Below are 24,819 nucleotides of genomic sequence, written 5' to 3' on the forward strand. Positions count from 1 at the left end.
GGGAAGCTGTCTGTGCCTGAGGAGTGACTTTTTAGACGCTTGTTTTGGAGCACTGCACAAACGCGGGTGCAAACCCCAAGCTCACCAGCGTGAGTCAGCGGGGCCCGCCGCAGCAGGAGAGGGAAAGGTGGGCGAGGAGGGCGCCGCGCACCCCGAGGCCCGCGCGGGCGGCGGGAAGGACCCGGTGGCGACAAGGGACACCCCTAGCGGCGGCCCCTTCCCCAGCCCTACAGGTGAGCGCGGGCCCGCCGCGGGGCGGAGCGCGCTGTCCCCACCGGCCACTCTCCCGGCGCCACCACCACCGCGCAGGTAACCTCCCGCCCGGACCTTCCCCGGACCCCCAGGGCCTCCGCGCTGTGGCCACCCCGCGTCCCCAGGGCCTCCGCGCCCCCAGTCCAGGCGCGCACGTGGGGCCGGGCGCCTTTGTCCCCTCGCCGATGGCGCCCGCGCCGGGTCGGAGAGGGGCCGGCAACGGGCGCGTCCCCGCACCCGGCGCACGCAAACCGCCGGCGGACGGCGGACGGCAGACGGGCGGGGGCCGGGGCTGCCCTGCCGGCGCCCAGTGCCGTCGGAGCCCGCCCTGCGGCGGCCCACGACCGGGGCTCCGGAGCGTCGCGTTCTCGGGGTGCGCTTCTCCCCGCACGGGCCTCGGAAGGGGGCGCAAGGGCCGGCTGCACCCCGGTTCCCATTTCTCCCTGGCCTCGGGAGCCCAGAGAGCCCCGAGATGGCGTTGGCGGAAGTGAAGCCCCGCGCGGAGTGAAATGGCCTTTCTGTCCCCTCCCCCGCCCAGTGCACTGGTTGAACAACGACCCTAGCATTTTCCCCAGAATAGCTGCTTAGGGCGCACTGGGGCTAAGTAAAGCTTTCTCTCGGCAACAGTTTTTACAGATTCGATGTATAATTTACATACAACAAAATGCCCCCATTTTAAGGGTGCAGATCAGAGATTTGACAAATTATACACCCGTGTAACCACTACCCCAACGTGGACGTACACCATCTGGTTTCCAGCGTCCCCAGGAAGTTCCCTCGTGCCCCTTTCCAGTCAGTCCACAACCCCCCGCCCCCCGCCTGCTTTCTATCATAGCTTAGTTTTGTCTGCTTTAGAACTTAGTAAAATGGGATCATTCAGTAAGTACTCTTGTTTTTGACTAATATTATTTTTTAAACGGCCGTCATTTGAGAAGGTGTCTCTTGGTGCTTCTGATGTTTTCAGTTGCTCTTGGGCCTGCGCTGTCCAGTGTGGTAGCCACTGGCCACATGTGGCTCTTGAGCATTGGAAATGTGGTGAGTCTGAATTGAGATGTGCTGAAGTAGACACACCGAATTTTGAAGACCTAGTACAAAAAAAGGGGGGGGGAGAAGTAAAATACCTCACTAATGAATTCTTACATTGATTGTTTGTTAAAATGATGGTATTTTGGATACATTGGGTTGAATAAGATATTATTAAAATTAACTTCCTGTTTCTCTTTACTTTTTAAATATGGCTACTAGAAAATTTAAAATTACACGGGTAGTTCCTGTAATGTTTTTATTGGACGGCAGACAGAAGGCCCTCTACACATTCCTGTTTCACAAACAGTCGGTTCTGCTCACTGCATATAGGAGTAAATGAAAAACTTCGGTCTTCACAGGGGAAAAAACAACTCAATTCAAGGAAGTAGCTTTTTCCTGCGGTTTTAAAACTTGTTTCAAACTTACTTGTTTGCTTACAAGAGGTAGAAAGGAGTAGGTGTCTCCTTGGTATTAAGTTACTTTTTTTTTTTTTTTTTTTTGAAGATTTTATTTGTCAGAGAGAAAGAGCACGCAAGCAGGGGAGCTGCAGGCAGAGGGAGAAGCAGGCTCCCTGCCAAGCAAGGAGCCCGATGTGGGACTCGATTTGAGGACCCTGGGATCACGACCTGAGCTGAAGGCAGACACCTAACCGGCTGAGCCACCCAGGCATCCCTTAAGTTACTTTTTTTTTTTAAAATATTTTATTTATTTATTGGAGAGAGAGAGAGAAAGAGCAGGGGAGGGGCAGAAGTTCGAGAAGCCGACTTCCCCGCGGAGCAGGGAGCCCATGCGGGGCTCGATCCCAGGACTCTGAGATCATGGCCTGAGCCGAAGGCAGACGCTTAACGACTGAGCCACCCAGGCGCCCCTTAAGTTACATTTTGAAGAAGGACATTGTAAAATACCTGATGTGCTTTTAAAAAGGCATCTTGTGCTTTTTAAAAATATAGAAAAGTAGTAATTGCCTACAGCCCAACCACCTAAGTATTAAAATTTAGCTTTTTGATGTACTTTTGATTAGTCTTAATTTAAAAACATAGTTGAGATAATATTATATTCAATTTTATATCCTTCTATATAGGGGAATTTTTTCTGAAAAATTCTTAGGCTTTTTGACAACCACATACTGTGACTTCACGTGAATGCACTCCAGTTTTCAATGGTGTTTTTCAATTTTGCTAATTTTTACAAATAAGAAGTCATTTTAATAGTGTGACAATGACAGTAGTGCTCATTTTGTAACCAAACCAAACGAGAGTTTGTCCATCCGATGCTCAGCAAGCCAATAAAAACTGACACTGAGTTTTTGCAGTGAAGGAAGATAGGCTATTTATTGGTGTGGTGCTACCTAGGAGAACGGGGAGGTAATGCTCTAAAGTCCCAAACTACCCAATGGCTTGCAAGTAGGGGTTTTTAAGGGCAAGATTTGGGGCAGGGTCTCCTGAGAAGGTGGACGCCATTAATTGGAGGCTCATGAGATCATGCTAGCTAGCAGGTGCTCTGGTGGAGCTTCGTCTGGTCCCCTGGAGGTCTTTTCTATCTCAAGAGACTTGGAATCTGAAAAATATCTTTGTTCTTTATGTTGGAGATTTCATTAGGTACCTCTGGTAATTATATCTTTAAAAAAATTTTTAAAAAGATTTTATTTATTTATTTGAGAGAGAGAGAAAGAGAGAACACGAGGGGGGTGAGGGGCAAGGGGAGAAGCAGGCTCTCTGCTGAGAGAGCCTGATGCGGGACTTGATCTTGGGACTCCGGGATCATGACCTGAGCTGAAGGTGGACACCTAACCGATTGAGCCACCCAGGCACCCTGGTAATTTTATCTTTACTTGTAAGTGAATGGAGTTCCATTCCTACAGGTTCCTTGGCCATTCCAGCTGTGCCTGGGGGCGATATGACCTCTAGAATTCATTCTTTTATCTCAGCTAACAAAATGGATGCTGGCTTCAAATTGCCTCTTAATTCCACAGGGAAGGTGAAGTCCAAGAGGGCAGGGACCTTGACTTTTTGTCTACCCCTGTGTCCCCAGGACCTGGGAACATGTTAAGCATAATAGACCTATAATAAACATTTGTGAGCTGATTGAATGATGTGTAGATCGCTGTGAAAAATGATAACGGCTTTCACTAAGCCCTTGGGCACTCTCTTTGTAAATGCCCACACGCCTCTATAAGGCAGGCACTGTTATGATCTCTGTTTACTGCACAGGTAGAGAAATTTGAGGTTTAGAAAAGTTGAAGAAGTTGCCCAGGGTCATAGCTGTAAATAACAGAATCAGCATTTGCACCCAGGCTGTCTGACTCTAGAGGAGGGGCACTTACTAAAATAGAAGAAAGCAGCAGGGGGATGGGTAAGGGAGAGCTGTGAAGAGATTACCCCTATAATGACCAACTGGGCCAGTAGGAGCGGAAAGAGGTGAATATTCAGATACATTTTAGATCTACAGGAGGAGCATTCTGGGTTTGGATTGGTGGTTAATCTTTTGGGCTAAATCTAGCTGGAGTGAATGGAATGCCAGGTGGCTAGGGAGGAGGAACAATGGCATTGAATGTGATCAACTGGAGCGTGTAAAGAAAGGTAGGTCCAGGGACTTAGGGAAGCCATTTGGGATGGGACATGTATGTTTTGGATGGCTACAGTTTACTCGCCTTGACCGTGGTCGACTAGTTTAAGTTGAACTCAGAGCTCTGCAGTGAGATAACCTTATACACCTTCAAGTCCTGATCGTTTGTTTTGAAAGTGGAGGAGACTGCAAAATCAGAATGGGCATCAGCTGACCTCTCCTCTATTCCTTAGTTCATTTAATCCTCACAAACACCTATGAGATTTTTTAAATGTTGGCATATTTGAAGACTGATTTAAAAAGAAAAGATTTTATTTTTTGGAGGAATTTTAGGTTCACAGCAAAAATGAGCAGAAAGCACCGAGTTCTCATACACTCCCTGCCCCTACATGCACAGCCTTCCCCACTATCAACATCTGGAACCATTTGTTACAAATGATGAACCTACACTGATACATCATTATCATCCAAGCTCCATAGGTTACATTGGAGTTTGCTCTTGGCCTTGTACATTCTGTGGCTGTGGACAAATGCATAATGAGATGTATCCACCATTATAGTATCATACAGAATAGTTTCACTGCCCTAAAAATCCTCTGTGCTCTGCATATTTCATCCCTCCCTCCCCCCAACCCCAGGCACCCACTGATCCTTTTATTGTCTCCATAGTTTTGCCTTTTCCAGAATGTCAAATAGTTGGAATCATACAGTATGTATGTAGCCTTTTCAGATTGACTTCTTTCACTTAGTAATATGCACTGCAGTTTCCCGCATGTCTTTTCATGGCTTGATAGCTCATTTCTTTTTAAAAGCATTTTTTTTAAAAAGATTTTATGTATTTATTTGACAGAGAGAGACACAGCGAGAGAGGGAACACAAGCAGGGGGAGCGGGAGAGGGAGAGGCAGACCTCCTGCAGAGCCGGGAGCCCGATGTGGAGCTCGATCCCAGGACCCCGGGATCATGACCTGAGCCGAAGGCAGACGCTTAACAACTGAGCCACCCAGACACCCCAGCTCATTTCTTTTTAGTGCTGAGTAATATTCCAAGGGACTGGTATTTTTTATTCCATTTCACAGATGAAGAAACAGGCACAGAAAGGATTAGTAACTTGCCCAGGTACGGCTTGTATAGATCAGTCTGATTCCAGATCATTTTCTCTTAAAAATTTTACCATGCTTCTGAATCCAGGGGAAATTTGGTTTCTCATGATGAAGTTTGTCACATGATAGAGTTGGGGTAAATGGAAAATCGGGGCAATGGAGCCCACCACTTTGCTTGCAGATAGTGTCCACCGATTTCTGCATAGAGCCAAAAATGGAAAACCTAGAAAATAAGACTTTGGGGCGCCTGGGTGGCTCAGTTTTTAAGCGTCTGCCTTCAGCTCAGGTCATGATCCCAGCGTCCTGGGATCAAGCCCCGCATCGGGCTCCCTGCTCAGTGGGAGGCCTGCTTCTCCCCCTCCCATTCTCCCTACCTGTGTTCCCTCTCTCGCTGTGTCTCTCTCTGTCAAATAAATAAATAAAATCTTTAAAAAAAAAAAAAGAAAGAAAGAAAATAAGACTTTGTTTCAAAAATTTACTTTATATGGAAAAATGCTGTGTGCTTTTGAAATTCTAGTTTAATTCACTCTTGCTTTACTGCTTTGAGAATATGATTCTCTTCCCTGACTCTTAATTTTATTACCTTTCAGAATATTTCTGGGTGCTGGCACCCAGCCACCTCCTCCGCCAATGAAGTACATTCTGGTCACTGGAGGGGTCATCTCAGGCATTGGTAAAGGGATCATTGCAAGCAGCATTGGGACGATTCTAAAATCATGTGGACTCCGAGTTACTGCCATCAAAATTGACCCCTATATTAACATCGATGCAGGCACTTTTTCACCTTATGAGCACGGTATGAAAAAGAATAACTTCCCCCCTCTTATAAGGCACTAGGTTAAATTGCAGTTCTTTCTCGTATTTGGGGTAATTTCTTTAAGATAGAGTTCCAGAAGTAGAGTCGCTGGATCATTCATTAGGACCATGTGAATGTTCTCGTGGTTGTTGATAACATTTTTCAGATTGCTGATGGCATTCCAAATTAGTCCACCCTTTTGGAAAACAGTGTATAAGGATACCATTTTCATTGTACTTTGTACAGTACAAATTATGTTTTGTTTTATTTTATCATAAAGGTAATATAGTTCTCTTAACATTTCATTGTTAAGAGAAAAAGTCAGACAATATGGTATAGATTGACAGTTATACTGACGATATAGAATGGCAGGAAGAAAATAAAGGTCCTCCATTTCCCAACACTTTGAGTAACTATTATTAATGTTGACATTCTAATGTACATGCTAATTATTTTTAAAAAGGCATTAGCACTTACATACTTTCTTTTTAAACTTTTTACATACAAGCAGGAAAGTGCACAGATCATAAGTGTACCACTTGATAAAGTGAGCATACTGTGTAACCAGCCCCCAGATCAAGAAACAGAACCCCCCCTTATGCCCCTTCTAGTTTTTCCCCACCGAAACCACCAAGGTAACTGCTATCCTGTCTCCTAACACTGTAAGTTACTTTGCTTATTTTTTTACTTTTTCGTTTTGTTTTTATTATGCACGACATAATACACCGCATAACCTACTAGCAGGGACAGATGAGCATAACTGAGTTGTTTTCCAGCAATCAGGAAAATGCTTCCTTAATTAATGTTTTCTAAACTCTTTGACATATAGTAACCATTAACTCCAGAGATTACTTTTGCTTATTTTTGGACTTTAAATGAATTGAATCTTTTTTTTTTTTTAAAGATTTTATTTATTTACTTGACAGAGAGAGAGAGAGCCCATGCAGGGGGAACAGCAGAGGGAGAGGGAGAAGCAGGCTCCCTGCTGAGCAGGGAGCCTGATGTGAGGGTCGATCCCAGGACCTGGGATCGTGGCCTGAGCTAAAGGCAGACGCCCAACCGACTGAGCCACCCAGGCGCCCCATGAATTGAATCTTATAGTCATGTCAGTTTTTAATCTAATTTTTTAAAGATTTTATTTATTTTTAATCTAATTTTTAAAACAATGTACTGTGGACATTTATATATTTTTATACTCTTTTTGTTTGTTTTAATTTTTTTAAAGATTTTATTCATTCATTTGAGAGAGCGAAAGCATGAGCAGGGGGGAGGGAGAAGCAGGCTCCCTGCTGAGCAAAGACCTGGATGCAGGGCTCGATCCCAGGACCCTGGGATCATGACCTGAGCTGAAGGTAGATGCCCAACCGCCTGAGCCACCCAGGCACCCCTATATTTTATACTCTTAAAGGCTGCACAGAATCTATACAATAATGGGAAATAATTTCCAATGTATTGATATTATAAACAACACTGTGATGGAAATCTTTAAAATTTATTTTTTTAAACATAAATGCCTACACGCAGAATTTCTGATTTCACAGGTAGGTATGCTTTTCAGGCTTTTGATGTATAATGCATATTACCAAAGGTTTTTAGGTTCATGATCTCTTACCTATTAAGTGTAAAATCCAGAAAGTTCTGAAAATTTAAAAGTCTTCATAAGTTTGTGGCTATTTATAGTCTTTTTTCAAAAGTTTTGAAAATTGAAAAATCTTCATAAAGCCGTGACTGTTTCTAGTCTTTATTCCATTTGGAAAGTGTTTGCATTTGGGGTGTTTTCTAATATATGGCAAGTGTTCTGTATTACCTTTTCCATAATCTGAAAAACTTCAAATTTCAACATCCATCTTTTTTCCCAAGAATTCTCTGATAAGGGCTGTGAATTTGCACCAATTTATATACAAATCAACAGTATATAAGAAGGCCTGTTTTTTTTTATACCCCTGCTGAATATTATTCTTTTTTTAAAAATTCTATTATGTTATGTTAATCACCATACATTGCATCATTAGTTTTTGATGTAGTGTTCCATGATTCATTGTTTGCGTATAACACCCAGTGCTCCATGCAGTACGTGCCCTCTTTAATACCCATCACCAGGCTAACCCATCCCCCCACCCCCTCCCCGAATATTATTCTTTTTAAACTTTACTAACCTGAGAGAAAAACAAAAAACAACAAAAGAGGGTATCTCATTGTTCTAATTTAGATTTCTTTGGTTTTCATTTTGTCTGTGGAATGACTTATTCAAGTCGATGGGTAGATTGTATTTTCGTTTGAAACTGTTACCCAACTTCCTTCTGTGGAGTAAATTTCCTTGTCCCATTGACTTTGGACTTTGGTCATGTACGATGGTTAACGCGTCCTGGTTTGTTTGGAATTTTCCGGTTTTGAAACTGAAAGTCCAAATCCTGGGAATCCTATTAGTCCTGGGCAAACCCAAGAGGTTGGTGACCTTATTTGGTCATGTGGTTTGTTTTTCCCTAGGAGACATTAGTGAATGTGACATCTGTCTTGTTGAAGCAGAAATTTTCAGTGCAGTGGCATGATTTGGCTCTGTCTCTTTGGTGCTTCTGCTCTCTGCCATGAGAACGGCCTGCCCTGTAAAGGGATTTCTCCTTCAGTCTGGGTCCTGGAATGAGACCAAGTAGACTCACATTTGACCCACAGCCCCCACATAACACGTAACCCGAGGGAGAAATCAATAAACGTTTTGTAAATTGCTAAGATTTTAGGGTGGTTTGGTATGCAGTAAAGTTGACTAATCCCATGTGTTATGCCAGTTTTCCTTTGGATATTTTTTTAAACATTTTTTGAAGATTTATTTATTTATTTGAGAGAGAGCGAGCGAGCCAGTGTGCAAGCGGGGGGAAGGGCAGAAGGAGAGAGAATCTCAACCAGACTCCCCACTGAGTGCAGAGCCCAAGGCCTCCCAAAGATTTCATCCTTTACCTCCTGATTTGAAATGCCACCTTTCATTATATACTACATTTCTGTCTATACTCAGGTCTGTCTTTGTACTCTGTTCTCTTCTGGATTTCTATGTTTATTCCTGCCTATCATTTTAAAAGCTGCAGCTTTTTATTATTAAATAGGTCAGAGCTTTCCACATTCCTTTTCTTCTTCCTTTGTTTTTTCTCTCTCTCTCTCTCTTTTTTTTTTTTTTTGGTGCAGAAAGGTGTTTTTATTATCCCTCTAGCAAAGCATTAACCTTTTTTTGTTGTTCCTTTGTTTTTTCTTTTTTTTTTTAAAGATTTTATTTATTTATTTGAGACAGAGAGAATGAGAGAGAGAGAGCACATGAGAGGGGGGAGGGTCAGAGGGAGAAGCAGGCTCCCCGCTGAGCAGGGAGCCCGATGCGGGACTCGATCCAGGGACTCCAGGATCATGACCTGAGCCGAAGGCAGTCGCTTAACCAACTGAGCCACCCAGGCGCCCCGTTCTTTTGTTTTTTCTTAACCTCAAAGTGTTTGTTGTCTTCAGAATTAGGAATAATTTTGTCCAACTTTACAAGAAATTGCATTGGAGTTTTTGACAAAAATTTCTTTAAATTTATTAATTAATTTGGGGAAGAATTAAACACTGGAAAATATTGACTGGCCCATTCAGGAACTTTAGAAGTGATTTTCCTTTTATTCATACCTTCTTTTATGTCTCTGAAGTAAGCTTTTTAAGTTTTGTAAATATAGGTCCTACATTTCTTTGAAGTTTATTTCTTAGTGTTTTATGTACTTTGATTTGTTTTTTTTTTTTTTTTAAAGATTTTATTTATTTATTTGAGAGAGAGAGCACATGAGAGGGGGAGGGTCAGAGGGAGAAGCAGACTCCCCGCCGAGCAGGGAGCCCGATGCGGGACTCGATCCCGGGACTCCAGGATCATGACCTGAGCCGAAGGCAGTCGCTTAACCAACTGAGCCACCCAGGCGCCCCTGTACTTTGATTTGTGATGATACCCTTGGGTTTTTGTTTTTTTTCAAGTGATATATTAAATTCTTTTATGTAATAGGGATCTTTTTGTTTTTTTCGTTTTTCGTTTTTTTAAAGATCTTGTTTTTTATTTTTTTAAGATTTTATTTATTTATTTGACAGAGAGAGACACAGCGAGAGAGGGAACACAAGCTGGGGGCGTGGGAGAGGGAGAGGCAGACCTCCTGCAGAGCAGGGAGCCCGATGTGGGGCTTGATCCCAGGACCCCGGGATCATGACCTGAGCGAAGGCAGATGCTTAATGACTGAGCCACCCAGGCGCAACGTTTTTTTTAAGTAATCTCTACACCCAATGTGGGGCTCAAACTCACAACCCCAAAATCAAGAGTCACATGCTTCACCTACTGAGCCAGCCAGGAGCCCCAATAGGGATCTTTTTGGATATTTTGGTTTTGTGTATTCGTTGATGCTATTTTTTTTTTAAGATTTTTATTTATTGATTATTCATTTGAGAGAGTGAGAGAGCACACGCAGGAGCAGCAGAGGCAGAGGGAGAAGCAGGCTCCCCGATGCGCAGGGAGCCCGATGCGGGACTCCATCCCAGGACCCTGAGATCATGACCCGAGCCGAAGGCAGACGTTGAGCCACCCAGGCGCCCCTTGTTGATACTGTCTTATTCCATCTTTATATATATTGAAATATATGTATGCATATGTATTTCAAGCTTCCTTTACTCACTCTTATTTGTTATAAGGGCTTTTTAATTTATTTTTTGTGTGTTTGTTTTGGTAATCACACCTGTTTTTCTAACAAATTAACCTTAGTGTCATCCTCAAGTTGAAAAACATCTGTTGGAATTTTTATTAAAACTACATTAAATCTAAGAACCTGTTTAAAGACTTATCATCTACAGTTTTTCTTTCTCTTCGAGGAATATAATGCCTACATACTTTTTTTTTTTTAAGATTTTATTTATTGGGGCCCCTGGGTGGCTCAGTTAGGGAAGCATTTGGCTCAGGTCATGGGATGGAGCCCCATGTCCGGCTCCCTGTTCAGCGGGGAGTCTGCTTCTCCCTCTGCCTCTCCCACTACCCTCCCCCTGCTCCCGCTCTCTCTCTCTCTCAAATAAATAAATAAATAAAAATTTTAAAAAATAAAGATTTTATTTATTTATTTTTAGAGAGAGTGTACATGCTTGCAGCGGGGAGGGGCAGAGGGAGAGGAAGTGGGAGAGAAGCAGACTCCCCACTGAGTGCGGGGAGCCTGTCTCCGGTGCTCGATCTCAGGATCCTGAGATCATGGCCTGATCCGAAATTAAGAGTTGGACGCTCCACCGTCTGAGCCAGCCAGGTGCCCCTGAAAGCAAATTTTTAATATTTACATTGCCTTTTTACCTCAGGTGAAGTGTTTGTCTTAAATGATGGTGGAGAAGTTGATTTAGACCTTGGAAATTATGAACGGTTCTTGGATATTAACCTTTATAAAGACAACAACATCACCACTGGGAAGATATATCAGCATGTGATCAATAAAGAGAGGCGTGGCGATTACCTGGGGAAAACAGTACAAGGTAATGTATTCCACAAAAGTTAACGAGTCCTGTGTGTTGAGCACCCACACCCTACTCAAAATAGACGTGAAGTGAGGGGCTCCCTGAGCTCTACAAGTTCTAATCCTTTTCAAATCCTTGCTTTCTTTCCCTTTTCATTTTCTTCAGAGGTGTCCACTTCACCCTCCATGTTCTTGATTGTATTTTCTTCAGTCTTTTTCTTTATTACTAATGTTACTGTTTTCTCTAGTCCATATATCTGTCTTTAGCTTTTATTTATAAAATCCATGCAGAACCATTCATTCATCATTTTTACCTGATTGAGGTGCAGACTTTTTTGGTTTGTTTTTTGTCTGTCTTTTATTTTGTCTGTCTCCTTTCTTCTTGTATCTTTGCATGGATGTGGATCACTCCCCTTTGAAGGACGGTGTCGGGAGGGACTAGGGGATTGAACTGCAGTGGCTGGTAGTACGGTCAGACCCTTTTTCATCAACTCTTTTCCTGAGTGGTATGATTCTCTTTTTTTTTTTTAAAGATTTTATTTATTTATTTGAGACAGAATGAGAGAGAGAGAGACCTCATGAGAGGGGGGAGGGTCAGAGGGAGAAGCAGGCTCCCCGCTGAGCAGGGAGCCCGATGCGGGACTCGATCCAGGGACTCCAAGATCATGACCTGAGCCGAAGGCAGTCGCTTAACCAACTGAGCCACCCAGGCGCCCCATGAGTGGTATGATTCTCTTTTGTCTTGGGAGAGACCCCTGCCCTCCCCTCCCATGTCTCTCCCCTACCCCAGCAAGTCTTGTATTCATGTGTTCCCGCCTGGTAGGGTAAAGGTGATAATCCCCATCTCCTTTATTTTTTTTTTTTAATTTTATTTATTTATTTGACAGAGAAAGACACAGCGAGAGAGGGAACACAAGCAGGGGGAGTGGGAGAGGGAGAAGCAGGCTTCCCGCGGAGCAGGGAGCCCGATGTGGGGCTCAATCCCAGGACCCTGGGATCATGACCTGAGCCGAAGGCAGACGCTTAACCGACTGAGCCACCCAGGCGCCCCTCCCCATCTCCTTTAAATTGCATGTTGGATCCCGCTGAGAGGTAGACATGGGGGTGGAACAGATGGAGATCAAAAGATCAGCTGTGTAATTACTGAAACTGGATGTGTGGCTTAGATCTCAGCTACAGCTGTGCTTTCTAATAGTTTCCCCCTGAGTGTAGATCTTGGGAAGACCCACAGGAGGGAGAATTGCTGCCTCACACCTGCCACGTCCCTATGATGGAGAGAGGACAGGGCCCCATGCCTGGGCTCTGACTCCTGATCCCTGGGCTGCCCACGTGGAGGCAGAGCCCGGCCAACCCGCCCCCCACCCCCACCCCACCCCTGCCGCCGAAAGGGGCCTAACAGCGCGTGTAATGTGGGTTGCTCTAAATGCACCAGTGGGTGACCACTTCCTCCCACTTTGAGGGAGCAGCAGGTGCGAGGTAGAGCAGATAGCAGATGTTCCTTCGCCTCAGCTTCCCAGAGGGCCACGTTCCTGCTTCGTGTATCACATTAGGTTAGTTGACTGCACCGTGAGGATGTCCCCGTGCACCCGCAAGGATGTCACCTTTCTGTCCCTTCAGCAGAGATCTGTAGCTGCAGGCCTGCTCACCACCAAGGGGCCTCCGGGCCTCAAATGCTCATGGAGGGTTGTCACCTTTTGGCTTCTTCAGCTGACATTAGCAGCCACAGGCCCCTGGTCAGCATGCAGGGCTCAGCTACACCCTCTGAGGGGACCCCTCTCTGCTGGCTGGTGGGCTGCACAGAGTCTGCAGCACTGGGCCACTCTGCGTCTTTCTTCCCCCAAGGAATCCAGCACGCAGCACGCCTGACAGCCCTCCTTGTGGTTTTTAGTTGGCATTATAGGTGTTTCTAGATGCCTCGAAGATGGCATTTCTGCTTTCTATTTCTTGTTCTCTGTGGTCGGCCAGGTACAAAAGAAATGGTATACCATTTAAATGATTAAACCTATATTGTGCCTATATTAATTTCAGTGAAATGGATAATAACATGAGCACTGTAGTTTGTCTCATTTGCCAAGTGGCTTTCAGGTTATTTCGGAGGTCTAAAGACATGAACACATTCCTTTCTCATGACTGTGACCCTGAGATAAGCTTTTGTGCTAATTATTACTTCTTTCTACAGTTGTGCCGCACATTACTGATGCTGTCCAGGAATGGGTTATGACTCAAGCTATGGTGCCCGTGGATGGTCATAAGGAAGAGCCCCAAATATGCGTTATTGAGGCAAGCATGGAATTTTTCTGTATAAACTTATATCCTTCTGGGTTTTTTTTTTTTAAAGATTTTATTTATTTATTTATTTGAGAGAGCGAGAATGAGAGAGAGAGAGAGAGAGCACATGAGAGGGGGAAGGTCAGAGGGAGAAGCAGACTCCCTGCTGAGCAGGGAGCCTGACGTGGGACTCGATCCCGGGACTCCAGGATCATGACCTGAGCTGAAGGCAGTCGCTTAACCAACTGAGCTACCCAGGCACCCTCCTTCTGGGTTTTTAAGCATCTACTCTTCATTCATTCAATGCATATGTATAGATGGCCTCCTATGTACTAGACACTGGGCTAGGAGGTGGGATTATAGCAGGGAAGGACATAGACGGTCCCTGCCCTTGGGGGTCACAAGTCAGTGGGCCAGATTGACATTAAACAGGGCGAGTACTCCTGGGACTGTGTGCAGCAACCCGCGTGTAGGGACAGATCAGTTGCAGAATGCTTTCTAGTGAGTGCTGTTCGAGGGTTAAGGATGCTGACTTCTCTCTCACCCTCCAGTCAAAAATCCACGTAACTACTAACAGCCTGCTGTTGACCAGAAGCCTTACCAATAACATAGAGAGTGAATTAATACATACTTTGTATGTTATGGCTGTTACAGACTGTATTCTTACAATAAAACCAGCTAGAGAAAAGAAAATGTTGTTAAGAAAATCATAAGAAAGAGAAAATACATTTACGGTACTGTACTGTGTTTATAAAAAAAAAATCCACACATAAGTGGACCCACACAGTCCAAACCCATGTTGTTCAAGGGTCAACTGTATTTGCAAAGTGCTTTGGAAGTAGAGAGAGACTGAGTTAGGGAAATCTGATGGTGGAGGCGATTTGGAGGTGAGAAGTGAGTATTAGCTGCTTAAAGAAAGAACATAGTATTTGAACTTGTGACTTATTTACTGTTTCCCTTCCTCTCAATGAATGAGAATAACGTGCATGTACTCCTTGTCTAAATGTCAGTTGACCTAATTGCTGGGCAGGACAGCAGAATAATGAACAATTTAGTTCCTACGTACTGCCTGCCCAAGTTCAGGTTTCTGCTGTGACCTCTGAGTGGTGTAGAGCTCCGTGGTTAAGAATCTGGAGCCAGACGGCTTGGGTTCTTAGCCAAGCTGTGTTACTTACCAGCTGGGTGACCTTAGCCCAGTGTGCCTCAGTTTACTCATCTGCTAAATGGGGATAATATTTTGAGGATTAAATAAGTCAGTACACTTAGTGCTTAGAATGGTGTCAGATCTATAGTAAGTACTCAAAATTTATTAGCCATTATTAAGATGCCTGTGTGACTTTTGGCAAATTACTTCTCAAAGCTTCAATGTACTCAACTATAACAATATGACAACAATGTAATATCATAATAAAAGCCAGATGATATTAACAAGTTGCTGGGAGGAATAAGTGCAATTATATAAAGCACTTGGCATGTCTGGTATTCAGGAAGTGTTCAAAAACATGTGAGCTGTTCTTATAGTCATCATTGTCAGGGTCAGCAGACAGATGTTAGGCTATCTGCAAGATCCATTTTGTTAACAGAGCTGATAAACTTAACATAAATGTGCTGTGCTATCATATATTAACTATATATTATACTACTATAATAGTATGGTTGATAATATAAATGCGTAAATGTGCTATGCAAAACTTTCTCTCCCTTGCTTTTTTTTTTTTTAAGATTTTATTTATTTATTTGACAGAGAGAGAGAGAGAGCACAAGCAGAGGCAGATGGAGAGGGAGAAGCAGGCTCCCTCCTGAGCAGGGAGCCCCATGCGGGGCTCGATCCCAGGACCCTGAGATCATGACCTGAGCCGAAGGCTGACGCTTAACCGACTGAGCCACCCAGGCGCCCCTCCCTTGCTATTTCTTCTTTCACAATTTACAAGGAAAAGAGAGGGTGCTTCCTTTAGAATTTTTTAAAAATTGGAGTATAACATAAACACAGGAAAGTGTACATATCACAGGTATACAGCTCAATGAAGTTTTATAAACTGAACACACCTGCATAACTAAGCTGGTTTCCTTTGAAACATATCTATATCTAATACAGTGAATAGTTTGCAAACAGACTGAGGCAAGGATAAAGACAAATAATTTAAGAAAAGAGAAAGGCAGGTAAAAGCTCCAGGAAGAATAACATCTGATATGAGAACCGGGGCATAGTTTGCCTCTACAGTGAGGGAGACGTACGTGGTCACTCTCTTTATTGATTTTCGAGTTTTAGAATCAATCCCCAAGATGCATCAGAGAAGGCTTCAAAGCAGGGTTGTAAATGTCAGCTTTGAGGTGGAGGTGTGGAGGGGTGCTGGAGAAGGAGGGAGGGAGATAAGAACTTCATTTTCCACTGTGAGGCAGCTACAGATATCGGTAGTAGTTGGCAGAAAAAGAGGTAAAAATATCTCAGGTTAGTAAAGTAGCCAACACAACTAACAACTGAGATTGGGATCTGGGGATGGAGCAGCAGAGAGCTCCAGCCTCATCTGTTACAGTAGAAGTCAACTTTTGTGTTATTGTAGAAGGTGTCTGAAATGCGCAAGTCAAGAAAGAGTTGAGAGAGATGGTGTTTAGAGATGTGATAGAAACCAGCAGAAGAAATCATGAACAGAGGAGTTAAAACGCTTACCTTGAGGAATCTGGATTTGGAAGCGAAGAGGTCGGGTACAGGACTCCTGCTTTTTACTTTTTTGTTGGGGAGCGAGAATTCCTGTCCCTTTCAAGGTCCTTCTAGCCAGACTAAGAATCAAACTGACAGGAGAGGGATTAATTGAAATGTGCTGTGAATTTATTTTTTAAAGATTTTATTTATTTATTTAATTGACAGAGAGAGAGAGAGTGAGAGAGGGAACACAAGCAGGGGGAGTGGGAGAGGGAGAAGCAGGCTTCCCGCTGAGCATCATGACCTGAGCCAAAGGCAGTCACTTAACCGACTGAGCCACCCAGGAGCCCCAAGATTTGCTGTAAAATTTAAATACACACTGAGCTTCAAAAATAGCATGAAAAAAACCAGAATGTAAAATACCTAATACTTTTTAAAAAATTGGTGATATGTCAAAATAACATTTTGGATATATTGGGCTATATAAAATATAATGTTAAAATTAATTTCTCCTGTTTACTTTTGTTCTTTTAGATGTGGCAACTAAAAACATTAAGATTATATTTTTATTTTTATTGGACAGTGCTGGTCTAGCACTTTCACTGGTTTTTGCTGTTCTAGCAATAGAAAAGGTAAGGGATCCAAAATGTGTCCATTTTCCCTGAAGAAGAACCAGTCTCTGGACCAAAAGTAATGACCAATTTTCTAAACCTGAACATTTGTATGACTTTTCCAGTAATTTATTTTCTTTCTTTTAGTTTTTGTAGGTGAAAGAATAGCCCCCCCCCTTTTTTTAAGACTATTAACCTTAATCACAGGAAAATTTCCAAATGCTCATGTGTATGGATGTTTTTGCCTCTGCTCTTCTTTTTAAAAAACATTAAAAAAATAATTACAAAAAAGGAGAAGGGGGAAATCTGTTTTTTTGTTTCATCATTTTTATTTTTCATATATCCAGGATTCAGTATATAAATCTTTCGAAATAACGGGATATTACAAGAATAGTTTACAATTCAGCTCTGATTGCACAAATACTTGACACACGAAACCATGTTTTCTTATAGGAATACTTTAATAAAGAAAATAAGTCTCTATACATCTTACAGCAAATCCTATGCAGTTTTTTCCCCATTCAACCATCATTTTGGGTTTTCCATCCCAGCACGTTCATCACATCCAATAAACCAAATTACAATTTGCAGCTGCTTCTCATTTTCAACCATTATTGAGATTTGCACTGTTAAGCGTTTTAGGCTTCTTTTTCTAATTTTTCCTGATCTGAAAGAATTCATGTATTTAAGGTAGAAGAGGTCATTTAAACACGATCCCTTCTGAATATAGCTTGCCGCAGTTGGTGCTTGGTGATCTCACTCCTCACTTAGGCAAGACCAGCTTGTAGCTTTACCCCCCATGGCACCAAGCAGGAGGAATACAGTCCTTGCATTCCTAATGGTTTCTCAACCGCAAAAACAAACCCTAGAAACAAGGGTTAAATTTACAAGTATCAAGAAAGCTAAAACATTTGCTAATGATAAGAACAAAGAACGCTTTCAAATTCAAGGTCTCTCCTAAATTGAAGAAGACATAAAAGAAAGGATGAGGCAGTAGTTCTATAAAATATTGAAACACTAAAAAATGGGGGCGCCTGGGTGGCTCAGTTGGTTAGGCGACTGCCTTCGGCTCCGGTCGTGATCTCAGGGTCCTGGGATCGAGCCCCGCATTGGGCTCCTTGCTCAGTGGGAAGCCTGCTTCTCCCTCTCCCACTCCCCCTGCTTGTTTTCCCTCTCTTGCTATGTTTCTCTGTCAAATAAATAAATAAAATCTTAAAAAAAAAAAAAAGAAACACTAAAAAATGTTAATCACTTAGGTCAATGGTGTATCGTTTCCAAAGTGCCAGAAGATACAGAATCTTAGACTCTAAGGTTAGCTGAACTCAAGATTTCGCAGCCTTCTTATGCAGTGGCTTTGAAATAGCCTAATATTCCCCTGCCCAAGGGCATGTCATCATTCAGGCCGGGGGAACTTTGCGGAATACTGATCGTGTTTACCTGAAGAGACAGGATCTACCAGGGGAAACATTTGACATTTATGCTACTCCCTCCCTGTTACTGAAAAGTGTGTCCACTTGGCAAAGCTTGTGTTACTTTTCAGGTAGCATGAATGAAAACCTAGAGACTAGCGATGTTCTACAGTCAAGTTCCTGAGTACTTGATGCTCCAATTATCCAATATTCTTAAAAGGATTCTTTAATCAAGCCCTTGTCCAGTAAGAGATTGAACAGTACTTGGGGACTACAGTATGTCCCATTTCTCTCATATTTCTCTTGATTTCTCTTTCTCACCCCAGTGTAATAAACTGCTGCAGGTTTTTACCAAAAATACTATCCAAGTAGTTGGAAATGAGTTATTCTGCATTACCCAAAGTGTTCGATCCCATTATAACGGTCACATTTACGTATAACTAGATGGCCAAACAATGTCTACTGCAGTGATTTGGCAAATTTCAGCACAGGCAATGTATCCATCATTGTTCTTGTCATCGGCTCTCAGAACACCATCTATTAAGTTGATCAGTTCAGCTTCACTCGTTGGTGGGGCCTGTTCATTCCCTTCCTCCTTATGGATGTGAGTGATGGCTGTGGAGAGTTCTAGGCCATCACGGAAATTACTGCCGTCATAATCATGCATTTTGAAATAATGGAGCTGCAGTTCTTGTGGGGACATCTCTGCTTCTGGTATGCTGATGACACCTTCTAGATGCTCCATGATATGCTCTTGGTTGTGCACTGTATTCTTATCCAGGCCCACGCCGCCAGGATGGGAGCAGCTGGCCCCAGGTTCCTCAGCCCCGGCACCTGGAGCGCAAAAGGCCCGGAGCAGGCCACACAGGAAGGGGGTTCTGAGCAGCCGCAGAGATCTCATGGCCGCCAGTACCCTCACTGCCCTGTTTCCAAGCTGTTTTCCCCAAACGCGAAGCTTCCGGCATGAGCCTCACCAGCACCCCCCCGCCCCCAGAATGCTTCTCCTTGGCTCTGTCCCCCCACTTGAGGGAAATCTATTTTTTTAGTGTAATTGAGCTGCCTTTGGATGACATTAAAATATAAGCCCAATTTGGCCTTAGGATGAGCCTTCTTAACACTTCGTTTTCATGTTCTCAGTTTTTTAGCTATTATTTTTTTTTAAAGATTTTATTTATTTATTTTGACAGAGAGAGACAGCAAGAGAGGGAACACAAGCAGGGGGAGTGGGAGAGGGAGAAGCAGGCTTCCCGCGGAGCAGGGAGCCCGATGTGGGGCTCGATCCCAGGACCCTGGGATCTTGACCTGAGCCAAAGGCAGACGCTTAATGACTGAGCCACCCAGGTGCCCCTTAACTATTATTTTTTGAGAATCATCCTTGAAGAAAGCTTTTATGTTTCTTTCTGGGGTCAGCGCATCTGATTCTCTTTGTCATCATTTTACAAAGATGTATACTATAGATTGAGACCCAAGATTCCACTTGTACAATAAAATCAAGAATTCTCAATGACATCTCAAAAAATTTTTTAAAGGGGCGCCTGGGTGGCTCAGTTGAAAATTTTTTTTTTTTAAAGATTTTATTTATTTATTTGAGAGAGAGCGCGCACACAAGCAGGGGGAGTGGCAGGCAGAGGGAGAGGGAGAAGCAGGCTCCCTCCTGAGCAGGGAGCCCGATGTGGGACTCTATCCCAGGACCCTGGGATCATGACCTGAGCTGAAGGCAGATGCTTAACCAACTGAGCCACCCAGGCACCCCAAGGACATTTCAAATTAAACTGAAATTTCCATCCCAAGAAACAACAGGCAAACATTTTAGGTCTGTACTTGCATATTATTCTTTCATGTCTATGGTCTTTATTATTATTTTTCCATCCTGCTCTTAAATTGACTTTTTTGGCTTAAAAAACATTAATTTAGTACTTAATACGCACCAGCCCCGTTGATAGCTGCTAGGCGTATAAAGGCAAATGTGATATGACTCCTGTTCTTGGGAACTCATGGTCTTCATTTTTAATTTCATGGAAACAGAAACTGACAAGTTGTCCCCAGCATAACTCCTTCTTCATATAACCCTAATGTTTATATTGGCTTATTGGACACTAAGTCAGGTATCCTTTTGGGTTCGTTTTAAGTTCTGCTCAACATATGTGTTCGTGCATGATTTAAGCTTTTGAAGAAGGACCACCAAGCTACTTTTCAGTTTTACCACGTAGAAGTGGTTGAAATGTCTCCAAAGCCTTTTTGTGAGGCTCTTACTTTTCAGACTAGTGGAGCTAACAGGCTTTATTTGTTAATAAGTCCAGGTCGTCTCCACATAAACCTGAAATGATTTATGCCTGGCTTAAAGAAATAAATTCTTTCTTTTTCTGTCTCTCTTTTCATTTCATAAAAGAATCCTTTCCTTAAAGGCAAAGCAGACATTGCACATCTCATAAATTTGCTGTTGCTTCAATTTCAACTTTGGATAAATCTTAAAATATTGTTATAGGTGTTATTTTCTTTGTTGTGTGGGGAAATAATTAACTTAGCTGTATTCTAGTAATAATACTGAAGGTTTCTGATCCCGGTAATAAGACCTGCCAAATTGGCTGAGAGAGTACAGTACCACTATAAGCCATGTGAGGGCAGAAGTGGATAATGTTTAAAGTTTTTTGCCTCCCTTTTTTTCAGATTGCCTGTTGATTACCAGAGTACACCTATGAGAAAACAGGTGTCCCCATATGGTTTAGTTTAAGTGCAGACTTTTTTTTTCCTAAAAATTTTTCTCATTAGATTCTGGTACATTGTAGTTGGTGAGCACTTCAGCCCCTCACCCCCTGCCAATTTCCTGATTGCATGTGGTATTTCTAGGATTTTCATAATTAAGTTTGTCATTCTCCTACAGAAAGGTCACATATTTCTATCTGTTCCATACCCAGGAAGCTTGAATTTTATTTTATTTTATTTTTTTAAAGATTTTATTTATTTATTTGACAGGGAGAGACACAGCGAAAGAGGGAACACAAGCAGGGGGAGTGGAAGAGGGAGAAGCAGGTTCCCCACTGAGCAGGGAGCCCGATGCGGGGCTCGATCCCAGGACCCTGGGATCATGACCTGAGCCAAAGGCAGACACTTAACGACTGAGCCACCCAGGCACCCCAGGAAGCTTGAATTTTAATTATGTTTTGTTATCTGACTTAAAATTAATGAAGAATAATTTTTTTTCTGTAGCAATGTAGTGCCGAGATTTCTTAGTTTGATTCCATTGTAATTATGGTAACAGGTACTAGAATGCTGTTACCTAGGGCTTATAATTGAATTTTGAGACCCTTCTGTCTTGGGATGAGCACTAAGCTAAACCCTGTTGGAGAGGGAAAATTTTACTTTTACCCTTCAAGGTTCTTCTGGCTGGTCTAAGAATCAAACTAACATGAAAGAGATTAATAGGAGAAAATCGAACAAAGGTTTAATTACATATGTACAGAAAGTCCGTATAAACATGAGAGATTCCAAAGCAGCCAGGCAAAATGAGGCTTATATGATATCCTGAACCAAGGAGAGGGGTAGAGTCCTAGAGGATACAAAGGGGAGGAAGGCCATTTGCAGAGAGGCAGAGGAGATGTTTGGGAAACGAAGACTTCCCTGTTATGCAGCTAAGTTTCTTAGGTAAAGAGGAGCCTCTGGCCATGGCTCTCTTCCTGGTACGGGATTCCCCACTTTCCAGTGTAAATATAGGCCGCTGAATCTGCTGGGTTTTGATTGCTTTTAACTCAAAATAATCTTCATGGCAAAGTGGCATATTTCTGTGAGACCTGTCCTGAACCCCTTCAACTCCAGTGCCATGTACAGGGAGCTGGGCTTGTGCCAGCGATAGGGTGGGGAGCAGGGCAGGCATGTTCCTACTCTCATGGGGCTTATCGCTTCTTGGGGTGAGACGCAGGAAATGAGAACACACAGGAAATAATGGCACCTGGTGCTGAGTTAGTAGGAAGGGCGCAGACACAGGGCTGTGATAAGGAGCGGTCGGAGGGAGGCTGCTTTAGGGGGGTGGTCAAGGTCTGGCTTTCTGAGAAAGACCTAGCTTTTCAGGCTGAAGGATAAGGAGGAGATAGATATACGTAAAGAAGGAGGGTAGGAGGGCTTAAGGGGTAGGAAAGAAGAGAGCGGCCCATCTGAGGACCTGCAAAGCCAGTGGGGCTGAAGTACAGGGAGTGTGTGTGGGGAGTAGGGGGGGAAGTGTGTGGCGAGCAGGGGCATGAGATGACATTAGAAACGTATGCAAGGGCCAGATCCTCAAGGAATTTCAATTTCATTTTTAGTGAAGCAGTGAGCCACTGAGGGTCGAAACACAGGAGAGATATATTCTGAGGTTTTTGTTTTTTAATATTCTGAGTTTTCATAAGATCACTCTGCTGGTGTGTGGCAAATGATTTGATGGTAGGACAGGAGAGGGTAGAAGCTCGGAGGCCATTTACATGGGGGGGGGGTCAGCCAACTTTTTCTATAAAGGGCCAGATAGTAGATATGTTTAGCTTTGCAGGTCAGAGAGTCAACTCTGCCGTTGCAGTGTGAAAGCAGCCGTGGGCAATATGTAAGTGAATGCCATAGCTCTGTGCCAATCAGTACAACTTTATATAGAAAAACAAGCAGCAGGCCATAGTCACCACCCCCTGCTTTAGATTGCTTTAGATTGGTGTTGGCGTGGGTGTCTATGGTGGTAGCCCTGGATATAGAGAGCAGTGGAGAGATTTTCAAGAGGTTTCGCAGGTATGACCCACAGACTGGATCAAGTGACGAAAAGGGAGGGATCAAGGATGGTTTCCAGACTGCCAGCTTGAACTAGTTAGTGGGAAGAGATGCTTTTGCTAAGATGAGGGGCTACTCAGAAAAATGGGCCCAGGGAGAGTTCAGTTTGGGCCGTGTGAAGTTTGAGTAATTGTTGAGCCATCCAGGATGTCAAGGACATGTTGGCTCCAAAATCCAGTTGTGCTGGAAAGAGAGGTTAGGGCTCGTAGTAGATTTTGGACCTACTTAGGTAACTGAAGCCAAAGAAGACGGTGGATTCTGGGACTGGTCCCGCCATGATCTCTTCCTTCTCAGCATCCAGATCATTTCAATTAGTGCTTAAGTTTTACTCTTTTTTTTTAAAGTTTTATTTATTTATTTATTTATTTTTAAAGATTTTATTTATTTGACAGAGAGAGACACAGCGAAAGAGGGAACACAAGCAGGGGGAGTGGGAGAGGGAAAAGCAGGCTTCCCGCTGAGCAGGGAGCCCGATGCGGGGCTCGATCCCAGGACCCTGGGACCATGACCTGAGCCGAAGGCAGACGCTTAACGACTGAGCCACCCAGGTGCCCCTCAACTCAGTGTTTTACTTGGTAAACATGTCTGAGACCATGCATCCCTGGCTGCTAAGCACCATGGCGGACAGGGCTAGAAAGGTAACAGCTTTATTTTGAGCAGGGGGCAAAGACAAGGCAGCACTTTACAGCTACATTGTAACTAGATCCCGCATTAAGTTGTATTTATTTAAATACTGTCTACACCCAATGTGGGGCTTGAATCCATGACCCCAACATCAAGAGTCTCACACTTTTCTGACTGAGCCAGGTGCCCCAAGTTTTACTCTTGATTATTGTTCTTTACTTCTGCCTAATTTTCCTAGATAAATTCTGAGCTCCTTAGGAGCACTGTTGTCTTAAATTCTTCTCAGCACCTCATTTATAGTGTTGAGCATACAGTAGATCCTCAAATGCTAGAGAATTAATTTTAAAATCCATGTGATAGCCTTTAAGTATTTAAATATAGTGAGGATGAGTAGGTTAAGGCAAATTTTATCCTAAAGTAAATGCTTACTTTAAAATGCCTTACTTGTTGGAAGCACACTGTAAATTAAGTTAACATTTATCAAAGGATTACGCTGTCAGGAATATTATAGGGGCTTTTGGTAGGACTCGTTTCAGAAAGCCAGCATGTTTTAATAGTAGTTAATCCTACACCATCGCAAAGAGACTGTTGAGAGCATGCAGGAGTGTGTGTGTGTGTGTGTGTGTGTGTGTACATGGAGAGGGGGAGAGAGAGAGAAAGAGAGAGTGAGAGAGCACTGTTGCACATCAGGCAGAACCAGATGGCTCCCACCTTTCTCATCTAGTCACTGCATTTGTGTTCTACCTTCCAAGTGGACCACTGGTGGAAACTACCTGATCTCACTCCTCAGTGGCCTATACTCTGGATCTTTTTGTCTGCTTATGAATTCCCTTCTATTAAAGCCTTCCTTTTGGGGCGCCTGGGTAGCTCAGTCAGTTAAGCGTCTGCCTTCGGCTTAGGTCACGATCCTGGGGTCTTGGGATGGAGCCCCGCATTGGGCTCCCTGCTCAGCGGGGAGCCTGCTTCTCCCTCTCCCACTCCCCCTGCATGTGCTCTCTCACTCTCTGTCAAATAAATAAAATCTTTAAAAAAATAAAGATTGATTTATTTTGGGGGGGAGGGGCAGAGGGAGAAGGAGAGAGAATCTCAAGCAGACTCCCCGCTGAGCATGGAGACTGACGTGGGGATCGATCCCACGACCCTGAGATCATGACCTGAGACAAAACCAGAAGTCGGACGCTTAACGGACTGCGCCACCCAGGCACCCCTTAAAAACTGAGCCACCCAGGCTCCCCTAGGCACCCCTTAAAGCCCTCCTTGACCTCT

At 43.5% G+C, this 24,819-nt stretch overlaps 1 protein-coding gene, 1 non-coding gene and 1 pseudogene across 4 annotated transcripts in view; 1 reads left to right on the forward strand and 2 right to left on the reverse strand.

Annotated features, from left to right (window-relative positions):
• Nucleotides 1-24,819, forward strand: part of CTPS2 (CTP synthase 2) — a 99,080-nt gene continuing 74,261 nt past the window's right edge. Inside the window, exons 1-4 of one of the 3 annotated variants that reach the window (XM_021680931.1) lie at nucleotides 1-309; nucleotides 5,536-5,741; nucleotides 11,067-11,237; nucleotides 13,398-13,498. In XM_021680931.1, coding sequence (XP_021536606.1) covers nucleotides 5,576-5,741; nucleotides 11,067-11,237; nucleotides 13,398-13,498 — 438 coding nt within the window. In that variant the 5' untranslated portion in view covers nucleotides 1-309; nucleotides 5,536-5,575. Of the gene's footprint in view, nucleotides 310-1,046; nucleotides 1,132-5,535; nucleotides 5,742-11,066; nucleotides 11,238-13,397; nucleotides 13,499-24,819 lie in introns of those variants that run through there. The other 2 variants (XM_044911511.1, XM_044911512.1) reach the window with 2 other exon arrangements.
• LOC110572554 lies at nucleotides 18,607-19,048 on the reverse strand (annotated as a pseudogene).
• LOC123323522 lies at nucleotides 23,511-23,641 on the reverse strand. Its single transcript, XR_006539456.1, has one exon. It is a non-coding gene; the product is annotated as a small nucleolar RNA SNORA63 (small nucleolar RNA).

The sequence above is a fragment of the Neomonachus schauinslandi genome, chromosome X, assembly GCF_002201575.2.
Source record: "Neomonachus schauinslandi chromosome X, ASM220157v2, whole genome shotgun sequence".
NCBI lineage: Eukaryota > Metazoa > Chordata > Mammalia > Carnivora > Phocidae > Neomonachus > Neomonachus schauinslandi.